The sequence below is a fragment of the Struthio camelus genome, chromosome 3 (assembly GCF_040807025.1).
Source record: "Struthio camelus isolate bStrCam1 chromosome 3, bStrCam1.hap1, whole genome shotgun sequence".
Classification (NCBI taxonomy): Eukaryota; Metazoa; Chordata; class Aves; order Struthioniformes; family Struthionidae; genus Struthio; species Struthio camelus.
The window spans coordinates 12966807-12979174 of NC_090944.1; the positions used below are offsets into that span (position 1 = coordinate 12966807).

The 12368-nt window shown below is 46.7% G+C and overlaps 1 protein-coding gene across 1 annotated transcript; it reads left to right on the top strand.

Moving 5' to 3' along the window:
* Window positions 1–214: 214 nt before the first annotated feature.
* LOC104144862 (cytochrome P450 2K6) lies at window positions 215–8262 on the top strand. The gene is made up of 9 exons (XM_009676074.2): window positions 215–639; window positions 1502–1664; window positions 2366–2515; window positions 4319–4479; window positions 5148–5321; window positions 5728–5869; window positions 6039–6223; window positions 6454–6595; window positions 7400–8262. Exons 1-9 carry the CDS (start codon window positions 454–456, stop codon window positions 7585–7587), a joined length of 1491 nt encoding a protein of 496 aa, XP_009674369.2. The 5' UTR covers window positions 215–453; the 3' UTR covers window positions 7588–8262.
* The last annotated feature ends 4106 nt before the right edge of the window (window positions 8263–12368 follow it).

A 12368-nucleotide genomic window follows, 5' to 3' on the forward strand; every position in this document is an offset into this window, starting at 1 on the left:
GCCTTTAACTAATAGGGATGACCCCTGGGTATCCTTTGCAGACCTGTTTCTGTAGGTTTCAATGTCTCTCTGGTGTCGACTACTGCTTTAGAGATGAACTTTCACCCTCCAAGCTCAAGGTGCTGTTTGAATTGCTGTTTCCAAATTGGAGTAGTGCCTCAAGACTTATACGCCAATGCACAGGACTTGTTTAGAAAGCCACACGCCTCCCATTAAACAGTAACCAGGACAGAGCAAAGAAAAGTAGAAGAGTGCACCTGGTGCAGAGAGTGCCTAGTAGGGATTACCCAGTGGGGAGAACCCAGAAGAGAACTCCTGTCATCTGTTAGCACTGAAGCTCATAACTCCATTAGTATATGAGTGTCATTAGTGCTTCAGATTCTTAACTCGTGACAGGAAATTGCACTTTGGCTTGCATTTTCCTCTCCCCAGCTAAGCCTCTGCTGAACAACAATGGATTGGGCCAACCTTGCTCTTGCGGGCTTAGTGCTTATCCTGATTCTCCTGCTGGTTCTGAAAAGAGAATATTTCTGGAAGAGCCATGCAAGAGATGGCTTTCCTCCAGGACCCAGGCCTCTACCCATCATTGGAAATCTGCACATCCTGGATCTGAAGAGGCCTTATCGGACGATGCTAGAGGTAGCCTCTTCTGTTCTTTTTCTTACATCTCCTTCTCTGTCTAAGGAAGCTGCTGACTCACAAGCAGGACTACAAAAAGTTCTCTGGGCAGACAGCTTCAAATATAGCAAGATTCACTCTTTCTTCTAGATGCTCTTCCCATCACTGGCATTTCACGAGAGGGTGTTGGTGTGGGTGATGTGAGCTCTAGCATTGTCCCCCTAAAGGCAGTAACTCTGGACTTAGTGAAGTGCACTTGACACCAGTCATGGTGTCAAGTGTTTGACCACAATCTGAACAGCTCTCACAATTGTTGAAAAATTCTCTTTGTGTTTGTCTCTTTAAAGCCATGCGTAGCTAAGCAAGTCTGCTGTCCTGTGTTAGCCTAAAGAGCTCTGAATTGTCCGAGTTCAAGTCAGGGCCCTGAAATGCTTCTCTCTGAGGGCTTCTCAGCTCCGCTACCTCCCCAAACCAAAATTCCCAGACCGTTTCATACCTCTGGGTATTATCCTGCAAGGGCAGCATCCAGGCCCTAGTCTGCACTTTGTCCTCCCATTGCTGGGCACTCCCCAGGCATGGTCCTACCCTACGATGTAATCCTCGCTTACATGGGCACTCAGAGGAGCAAAGCCAGCCTTTAGGCTGTTCCCTTCAAAAGGTATATTAGTAGAGGATTGCAGACCCCATTGTGAGGCATTATCCTCATAACAGTTCCAACATTTCTGTGAGTACTTCCATGACCTCTTCTCCACATGCTGGACATAGAGGGAAATTCTAGTGCTGTATAGGAAGGTGAACAAAAGAGTCTTGAACTGGCTGAGAATTAATTATTTTGGGCTTGGTGGTCATCATTTGAACCCATTGTCTCCCTTCATCCCACTAGCTGTCCAAAACATATGGCTCGGTTTTCAGCCTTCAGATGGGACCAAATAAAATAGTGGTGCTGTCAGGATATGATACAGTGAAGGAAGCTCTGGTGAACCACGCAAATGCATTTGCAGGGAGACCTGAAATCCCAGTCCTCGAAAAAATTGTAAAAGGAAATGGTGAGTTGGATAGTGAACACGGATGGACCCTTTTGTATCTTGTGACCAATTGTGAGTAACCAATGTCTTGTTAAAAGCTGACCCGTGTTTACATGCTTTCTGTCCTCAGGACTTAACAAGATTCCCAGTAAGAATAAGAAAGTTTGATTGGAATAGGTGCAAGGAAAGTAAATTGCAGCACCTGCTTGACCTAAACTTCTCTGAAGATGCCCCTGAGAATTCTCTGCAGCTTTGCTAGGATGCACAAGGGTGGGACTCATCTGACCAAGTGGGGAGATTTTCCACACAGATACCCACATCAGAGGTTGTCATTTGGTTCCTATGGTCTGTGGAAGAACACATACACTCCCAAGGGGGGATGCATCTCTTCCCAAAGGAGACATCTAAGATGAACAAGCATACCCATCTCACACAGATGAGATGCAAATTCAACTCTCTGCTCTAATCCAGGCTCAACAAAATCCTTAGTCCCTCAGAAGGCATCAGCAAGAACATGAACTTTGAGCAGCAGCTGCTTCCCTCACAGCTTTCTCCCAGCATTTCTTTCCTGTCTCATTTCACTCTACATGAGAACACAATGTGCCTTGAGAGTTTGAATGTGTTTCCTACCAGTGTGCACGTTTACCAGGATTCAGAGTGGGTAAGGGATCTTTGCTCTCTTTCTGAAATTTCTAATTTTATACTTTCATTTTACATTTCAGGAATTCTATTTTCTAGTGGAGAAAACTGGAAAGTGATGCGAAGGTTTACTCTCACAACCTTACGAGACTTTGGAATGGGCAAGAAAGCCATAGAGGACTTCATTGTGGAAGAGACTGGACACCTAGCAGATGCCATTGAGTCACACAAAGGTAGGCAGACTTTTACTTTCCTAAAACTTCTCTGATTTTCCTCAGGCCTCCTGCAGGAATGCCAAAGATGGTGAGGAAGTAGCTCTTAGCTCCCTCAAAGATATAGTTTTTCAGCATCAATGATGTCATGAGTTTTCATGGTCTATCTGCCTATCTAACTTTCTGCCCATCTACCTGGCAATTGCCTGATATGCAAATGAAAAGCATTCAATGAGGTAATGGAACTTGAACATGGAGTCAAACATCAAACAGCACATTTGAGGAAAGGAATGTTTCCCTCCACATGCAATGTCACTACAAATGACAATCTCTGATAAATTCAGAGGCATGGGGATGAAAGCAGAGGCAAATGCAAGGACTTGCATATCTACTAAAACTTTGATTGTCCTTAAATGTGTGTGGCTAAGAAATCCTTTCCAGCAGGGGACAGAAGATCCAGTTACTCATTTCACCAGCATCAGTCAGGATTATTTCTCACTAGGTTAATTTATCAAGAGCAGGAATTTCAGGAAGTGGGTGTACCAGGTTGGCAGTAGCCACCTTTGTGCAGCCAGGGACTTGTCTGGCTGGTGATCTGAAGCACTCTCCAGGCTTAATCTTTTGCGGCCATGCATTGCTGTGTTCTTACAGAATTCTTCCTCTGCAAAGCAGCAGTGAAATCAATACCCAAAGATGGATTAACCTCACCCTGTTGTGGCCATCTAATTATTTCATGTCTTGTCTAAGCCCTTGGTCTAGTTTAGAGTCCTTTATTCCTCATCGTTCCTCAGTGAAGGAAGAGGTATTAAAAAAAGGGTAATTCATGCAGCTTATTTTGCCTACTTAATTGGGGATATTATGCAGAGGGATCTCAGGTCTTAAGTTCAACAGTAAGTAAAGAACTCTCATTAGCCTGTTTTCTACTGAACATGGAATTCAGCAGCTGGAGAATTAGATTCAATCCTTCCTTTTGGAGAAAACTCTGATGCAAACTGAATGAACCCTCATCTGGAGGCCTCTCTCTCTCTTTCTATCTCTAGTGAGGATAGAGGAATACCAGAGGAAGTGGCTTAGAGCTGAGGACTTTTAGGTGGGTACATTGAGAAGAGGACAGAAGATACACCAAATCAAATAGGAAATCAAACAACTCCTTATTTGTCCAAGGTTTGCCCCAACTGCCTTAGATTAGAATCAGATTTCTACTTCCCTATGCTAATCTAGGCTTCAAGTATTCCCCTTGACCCTCTGAAAACAGGAGCTATGGCTAGCTGAAAATAGGATGCACCAAAGAGGCCTGAAATCTGTATATGCAACAGGAAAGGAAGAGTAACCAGGAGTGAACATGTATGTATATCCAAGCAGAGGAGCTCCCATGAAAGGGAAGGTCAATCAGGTCTGTAACAGTCACTGAGGCAGTAGAAGAGCACAGAAGGTGTAGATCCAGACTCTAGTCTGCCTTAATGGCCCCCAGGGGCATGTGAAATGTTGACTGGGGGAGCTGTCCCTCCTGACAAGTGTGCACCTTCTGCTTTCCCTCCTCAACAAACCTCAGCAGCTTCTTAACCGTGTATCAGCGTCAGAAGTGGGTACACACAGGTCCCTCCCACTCTTTTTGTCTTTCCCCTGACAGCTACAGGAAGAAAACCCAGGCTCATATACTCCAGAGGAAACACAGTACACTCCAGGCATGCCCCTCTTTTGGTCAGGTGGAGCATAGAGCATGCCTGCCTGACAGGCTAGCTACAACATGGTAGCTACTGTAATTCTTTGATTTGTTAGAATAATCATTAACCATGGTCTTTGCACAACCTTTCCCCACACTAGGGAAACCTCTTGAGATGACCATGATGCTAAATGCAGCTGTCTCTAATGTCATTATGTCCATATTGCTTGGAAAGCGGTTTGACTACGAAGATCCCACATTGAAAAGGCTCCTGTCTTTGGTGAACGAAAATGTCAGGCTTCTTGGAAGTCCATCAGTTTCGGTAATTCATATTGTTTGCATAGTCCTCTTCCAAAGCATGCATTACACAGAGGGTAATTGCACATCCCCTCACTCCTCACCAGCACAGCACATATACCTGCACACGACAAATGCTTTGCAAAAAGGATCTCTCTCACTGTATATGGATTTATCCTGCCAGCATCCGGCCTGAGATATTACTAGTACTTCATTTCACAAAGCAGAATTCAAGGCCATGTAATCTAATTCTAGCAGTGTGTGTCCATGTGACAGAAGTTAATCATTGTTCCCCACCTCCCCCACTAACAACACGGTCAAGAAATAGCATGAGAACAACAGGTTCCTTCTCTTAAACTTGAGATATACAAGTACAACTGGTGTGGAGAGGGAGCGTTGAATTCTCTAGAAGCACAGAAGGAAGAAATTGTGTTTGTAGTCAAGGGCATCTGCAGAAAAAAAAGTGATTTGTAGGCCACTTTTGATAAGGGTGATTAAGACATGGTGTAAAAGCAATCAGTTTTAACCATTTTGCAGGGTTGTGCAGGGAGGGACAAAGAGGGGGTGTTTTGCATCATGACCGTAAGGACGCACACTATTTTCGGTAAGAACTTCTGTCAGTATGGGCTGCTGAGCTGTGGTAACTCTTCTTCACAGTTATCTTTGACTTCTCTCCACCTTTGCATCTTGCAGCTGTACAATATATTCCCAGTCTTTGGAATCTTCCTGAAGGACCACAAAACCATTGTGAAGAACAGAGAGGAAGTTGGTGCTTTTGTCAAGGCCACTTTTACAGAACATCTCAAAACCCTCGACAAAAATGACCAGAGGAGCTTCATTGACACTTTTCTTGTCCGGCAACAAGAGGTAATTGAATCCCAGCAGCTTCTTCAAATCTCCTTGGTTTCTTTTTCACACTTGACAGGCCAGCTAAAGATGTATTTTTCAGCAGAGGTCTAGCTTGAGGAAAAGTCCTACCTAGAACTGTGGCTGGGCTGAAAAACTATGCAATCATTTCAGTTTAGGACAGAAACTGAAAACAGACAACAGCTTTCTGTTGTCCCCCTTGGTTCATAAATAAAATACAAATCCTCATTTCACCAAACAAAGCAAGACATGCTGTCTTTGCTTATAGTTTCACATTTCTTTCTGTTCTCTGGAACTTAACACTTCCATGAGGTCTGAGTATGAAAATAATCACTGATTCTCCAGCTTTAAAGGGCCTTCTGAAAGCTTTAATCAGTTAATATTGATAACAATTCATTTTTTCCAGGAGAAAGGTAACACCAATGGGTACTTCCATAACGACAACTTAGATGAGGTTATGCAAAATCTGTTTATAGCTGGTATGGAGACCACATCCACCACTTTGCGCTGGGGACTTCTGCTCATGATGAAATATCCTGAAATTCAGAGTAAGTGGAATGAGGCAGCCTGCAGTCTCCTTCTCACCAGGTCACTGTGCATAGCACTCCACACTGGGCAAGGCCAAACGAAAAGTGGATTCTCCACTTCCTGTTATTCTTAGCAGGAGAAAGGGACTCTGAGTGAGCAATCTGTGCATGATCCATATTCCTTTCACAGAAAAGGTCCAAGAAGAGATAGAGCGAGTGATAGGATCAACCTCCCCGCGCATCGAACATCGATCTCAAATGCCATATACAGATGCTGTCATCCATGAAATCCAGAGGTTTGCTAATATCCTGCCATTGAACTTGCCTCATGCGACTACTGAAGACGTCACTCTCAAAGGTTACTTCGTTCCCAGGGTGAGAAGCTCTGAGCACTCCTTCTCTTCCCTATGTCCGCTCTGCAACACGTCCCCTTTTAGGTTCTGCTTGTGTTGAGATGCTCGCTCACTCTCGCATTCTCATAGCTACCTTGGCAGTAGCTCCCCTGCTAAATAAACCTGGTTTCTGGAGCTCCAGCAATCACTGTTGCTATGAAAATCACGGTAGGGCCATTAGCAATGGAATAACTGCTCTGCCTTGGCTTGCAGGGAACCTACGTCATCCCCTTGCTGGCCTCTGTTCTGCGAGACAAATCCCAGTGGGAGAAACCTGACATGTTCTATCCAGAGCATTTCCTTGACTCTGAGGGGAAGTTTGTAAAGAAAGCAGCTTTCATGCCTTTTTCAGCAGGTACCTTCTCTTCTATTTGTCGGGCTCTGAGGGGGACTGGACATCTTACACTCACTCTTTCCCAAGTGGTTTGGTGACCAGCACTGCCCTTGCCCTGAGCTCTCTTGTCTTGCAGCCTTTTCCTAGCCCCCAGCACATTGCCCGTGACTACCCCAGGAACATGGGCGAATGTACCTTCTCCGCCCTTACCTGAGCACTCTATCTGTAGCACCTCTCTCATCGGCATATGCTCCTTACCAAAACTCCTCAGGAACAGCACAGAGCCAACAATCTGCCCAATAGAAGTATCTAATCATCACAGTGAAGAAGTGTGGTGTCCTGCCTTCCTGCGGGACCGAGTGTAGAGCATAGCAGTCAAGAAAGACATTGGCATTCTTTGCACACACAGTCAGACAAAGTTGTTGTAATCCATTCATGATAAGGAAGGCCTTGACTGGGGGGGGGGGCCGGTCTTGTCACTTTAATACCTATCCAGTCCAATACCTCACACTGCTCTGATTCAAGATACTTTGATGCTGTACAGGATTAGCTATTTCCAACAAGGGTCAATAAAGAAAATACTTTAGGAAGTAGCCTGTAAAGGTAAAACCAGCATAGGGAGGGTTTCTCCGCCAAATGGATACAGGATGCTCCTCAAACACTTCCCAGAGCTCTCCTCTCCTCTATTCTATATCTGCTAACTTCACAAGTCCAACATTACCAAAGGGCCTGAATTTTGAATTTGTGCAGACAGAGCTCAAAGACCCTGACAACAGGCCAAGAAGCAGCTGCTACTGACACTCTTGTGGCTGTTCTGCATTCCAGGGCGGAGGATCTGTGCTGGTGAGACTCTTGCCAAAATGGAGCTCTTCCTCTTCTTCACAAGACTCCTGCAGCAGTTCATCTTCCACCCTCCCCCTGGAGTTTCTTCTTCAGACCTGGACCTCACCCCTGCCGTTGGGCTTACAACCCCTCCAGCAGTTCATGAGGTCTGTGCAGTGCCACGTTCCTAGAGCTTTTCTCAGGCATCCTCCTTCTTTCAAAATGTTCAGATGAAACATCCTAGTCTTTCTAGTCACATGTGGGCAGTTTAGTACTTCAGAATACAGTAAGGGATTTTTAGCCCAAGCACATCTCAGGTCTTAGCTGGAAGTGTTTCACCCACCCTTGCTCCAGGCACTACTCAAAAGGGAAAGTGATGGTCACTATAAGAGTGGATCCTACAAGGGACATAGCAAAATTCAAGTCTGTACGCTATCTCTGCACCTCTGCATGTTCCCCTCAAGGAAAGAGGCCAAGGGGCCAGTGTCCGGGCCAGACCTCAGACAGATACTTCACGCACATGCACACACATGCACACACATCCTCCTTCCACACCTCCAGTGCAGACTAGTTGCTTCCAAGGTGCCTATTGGAAATGGCATTACACATTTTACACTGGCATTATACAAGCATGCACACACATACACACATGTGCAAATATAACTTAACAATATAGCAAGACAACATTAGATGTCAACCTAACTCAGAATTACAGTGAAGATGAACAGAAGACTGTCACATGAAAACATAGAAATCCCCTGGCTGGAAGCTAATATTGATTTGGTTAACTTCAGAATACTGTACATACTGATAAGAGTAATTGAACCTTGAAAAAATATAAAATCCTTCTCCACCAAAAAATCAAACTGTTGCCAGTGTTGTCTTCAAAGCTGCAAAGACTCTCTTGCATGCCTGAAAATGGCTTCTGTGGAGGCACCCTTGTCTGAAACAGGCAACCCATGCTGTGCTTCCACTGGGAAATGGACGAACCAGTCCTTTTGTGGCACCTTGGGAGGGCTACCATTTTTTTGCGCGTACTCCCCTTCTACAGTGTTTTCTCATAAGAACACCTGCAAAACTCCCCACCAGCACTCTAACACCTGGGGCAACTAAATTAAAAGGTACTCCTTTCGGTACGGGAACAGATTTCTCCTCCATTACAGAGCACTGAAGGTATCAGTTAATGATAGAACACTCTAGCAGAACCACCAGCCACTTTCAAAAAAAATCATGTCTCCTGTCTTCTCAGTGCCGATGTTACAAGATCACAGAATCACAGAATGAAAGAATGGTTGAGGTTAGAAGGGACCTCTGGAGATCATCTAGTCCAACCCCCCTGCTCAAGCAGGGGCCTCTAGAGCACATTGCCCAGGATCGCATCTAGGCGGGTTTTGAATATCTCCAGGGAAGGAGACTCCACAACCTCTCTGGGCAACCTGCTCCAGGGCTCTGTCACCCTCACAGTCAAGAAGTTTGTCCTCATGTTCAGATGGAACTGCCTGTGTTTCAGCTTGTGGCCATTGCCTCTTGTCCTGTCACTGGCACCACAGAGAAGAGACTGGTCTCATCCTCTTCACATCCTCCCTTCAGATACTTGTACACATTGATGAGATCGCCTCTCAGTCTTCTCTTCTCCAGGCTGGACAGGCCCAGCTCTCTCAGCCTTTCTTCAGAGGAGAGATGCTCCACTCCTCTGATCATCTTTGTAGCCCTCTGCTGGACTTGCTCCAGGAGTCCCATGTCTCTCTTGTAGTGGGGAGCCCAGAATTGGACACAGTACTCCAGGTGAGGCCTCCCCAGGGCTGAGTGGAGGGGAAGGATCACCTCCCTTGACCTGCTGGCAACACTCTGCCTAATGCAGCCCAGGATAACATTGGACTTCTTGGCTACAAGGGCACGTTGCTGGCTCATGGCCATCTTGTTGAGCACTAGGACTCCCAGGTCCTTCTCGGCAGAGCTACTTTCCAGCAGGTCAACCCCCAGCCTGGACTGGTGCATGGGGTGATTCCTGCCTAGGTGCAGGACCCTGCACTTGCCTTTGTTGAACTTCAGGAGGTTCCTCTCCGCCCACCTCTCCAGCCTGCCCAGGTCCCTCAGAATGGCAGCACAGTCTTCTGGTGTGTCAGCCACTCCCCCTAGTTTAGTATCATCAGCAAACGTGCTGAGAGTGCACTCTGTGCCTTCGTCCAGGTCATTAATGATTTGAACAAGATTGGACCCAGGACTGACCCCCGGGGGACCCCGCTAGCTACAGGCCTCCAGCTAGACTCTGTGCCACTGACCACAACCCTCGGAGCTCGGCCATGCAGCCAGTTCTCAATCTGCCTCACTGTCCACTCACCCAACCCACACTTCCTGAGTTTCCCTAGGAGGATGTGATGGGAGACAGTGTCCAAAGCCTTGCTGAAGTCCAGGGAGACAACACCCACTGCTCTCCCCTCATCTAGCCAGCCAGGCATCCCATCCTAGAAGGCTATCAGATTGGTCAAGCATGATTTCCCTTTGGTGAATCCATGCTGACTACTCCTGATCACTTTCTTGTCCTCCAGATGCTTCCAGGACCTCCAGGATGAGCTGTTCCATCACCTTTCTGGGGATGGAGGTGAGGCTGACAGGCCTGTAGTTTCCTGGCTCCTCCTTCTTGCCCTTTGTGAAGACTGGAGTGACATTGACTTTCTTCCAGTCCTCAGGCACCTCTCCTGATCTCCAGGACCTTTCCAAGATGACGGAGAGTGGCCTAGCCATAACATCCGCCAGCTCCCTCAGCCCTCATGGGTGCATCCCATCGGGGCCCATGCATTTATGGATGTCAAGTTTGGACAAAAGATCTCTAACCTGATCCTCTTCCACCAAGGGAGAGTCTTCCTTTCTCCAGACTTCCTCTCTCGTCCCCAGGGTCTGGAATTCCTGAGGGCTGGCCTTAGCAGTAAAGACTGAAGCAAAGAAGGCATTCAACAACTCTGCCTTCTGTGAATCCTTCGTTACCAGGGCACCCACCCCATTCAGCAGCGGGCCCACATTTTCCCTAGTCTTCCTTTCGCTATTGATGTATTTGAAGAAGCCCTTCTTGTTGTCCTTGACATCCCTTGCCAGATTTAATTCCAAAGGGTCCTTAGCCTTCCTTGTCACATCCCTGCATACTCTGACAACATCCCTATATTCTTCCCAAGTGGCCTATCCTCTTTTCCACGTTCTGTATACTTCCTTCTCCTGTTAGAGTTTTGCCAGTAGTTCCTTGCTCATCCTTGCTTAGGTCAGAGACAGAGGGTGGACTTCATCTCACCTGACTTCAGGCTGCTATAGGTAGGCTTTTACAGCTCAGCAATGCACACTGCTCTTCTGCTACCAGCCAAATCAAGCACTTACCCTATGGGAAGCAGCTTATGCTGCATTCACCCCTACCATTCTGTTTCTTTGTGCTAGGCTCTTAGCAGCAGCCCCCCTTGCAGCTTCCTGGATTTAGTGACAATTCAGACTTGCCATGACCAGAGCTGTGCAGCCAGGTGGGCAATTTGGATTTGTCTCTGTCTACAGCATAAGCCTGGGGGGACATTACCATGGAGAGAGTCAAGACATGGTGGGATTGGTAATACGTTCTGTAATACAGGCCACTCTTATGGGAAAAATGCAACTTGGTAGGGATCCAAAGGCTCAAATTTCAGGCTGTAAATCAGGTGAAACAGAGTATACTGAGACCTAAGTAGTGTATTGGCCATCTGATGCTGGAGGAATCACAGACTTTGGCTTGATTACAAACAAGCTCCCATGTTTCTCTTCATCTCAAAATAAGATTAGGGGGCAAAAGATACCAGGCAGGGAGGAAACACAGCCTGTCAGCAGTGCCCATGATAATTTCACCCTGCTCAGCTCCCTCACTACCTCCAGACCCGGGAGCAACCACTGGAGGAAGTCAGCAGGACTGAGCAGGCAAGGCAAATGGAGCCGGCGTCGGACTCCGACTCCCACTGCATTTCAGGAGACACCTCCGACTCCCCCAGCTTCCTTCCAAAATGCCAGAGTCTTGCACAGGTGGGTAGAGGTAGCGCTTGTTCTGAAATGCTGCACGGGCGTAACCCGGTGCCCATCTCTCAGGAGACAACCCCGAGTCACCCTGCCATTTCATCTCAAGAGTCGGCATCTGACACATTCCTTGTTAATGGTTAAACTGTGAACGTGCGTGGAAGACATGGCGTGCACTGTGCCCTCTGCCTCCTTTGGGGAGGTGGGGTAGAAGCAGGCCAACTGGCACACAGCTGGACATAAGCCCTGGACTCTTTTCCAGGACACGCTCCCAGCAGGCAAAATGGCCTGGCCTTTGCTCCAGAAACCCCCAACGACAGCAGCAGACTATCTGGTACAAGAGCAGGCTCTCTCTAACTCACTCCTCTTCCAAGGTTTCTGTCCAGGGGCCCCTCCTGCCTTTGCTTTTTTCCTGGAGGGCTCCAGATCCCCGTCCCTTCTCTGCCTTCTAACTCTCCTCCTCTACCTTGGGTCAAATCTTTCTGTACAGGTCACAACTATAGACGCATCCTAAATGAAATTAGACAAATGAGTTTTAATATAAGATGAATGTAGGCTGATAGTTTGGAAGCTTTTGAACTTAACTTACATTATAAACTTCAGCACATCCCACTAGAACTCCAAGGTGCATAACAGACTTACAATACCCACCTCAAATGTAAATTCCTATAGGGATTTGTTTTAATCTGGAGCTAATCCCATCCATCATTCATGACCACAGGCTAAGACCATTTCGATCCAAGTTTTTGTATATGAAACAGTCACATAGGTGGGGTTGGAATAATCCCACTTAACTTTCAGCATGTTCTGGAATGCTGAAGTCGATGCTGCTCACTTCTGGCTCCATCAGTAGCAATGGCTCTAAATATTTTAGTTGCCCAGACTTTCTTCAAAAAATAGCCAGTGTGCCTGTTTCACGGAGTCCAGCTCCTTTCCCACACTTACAGTCACA

Bases quoted from the DNA above. Each gene is read 5' to 3' on its own strand.
- LOC104144862 (XM_009676074.2), top strand. From the start codon at position 454: ATGGATTGGGCCAACCTTGCTCTTGCGGGCTTAGTGCTTATCCTGATT. The intron at 640-1,501 runs GTAGCCTCTTCT...TCATCCCACTAG, and splicing joins CTTATCGGACGATGCTAGAG to CTGTCCAAAACATATGGCTC. The intron at 1,665-2,365 runs GTGAGTTGGATA...TTTACATTTCAG, and splicing joins AAAAATTGTAAAAGGAAATG to GAATTCTATTTTCTAGTGGA.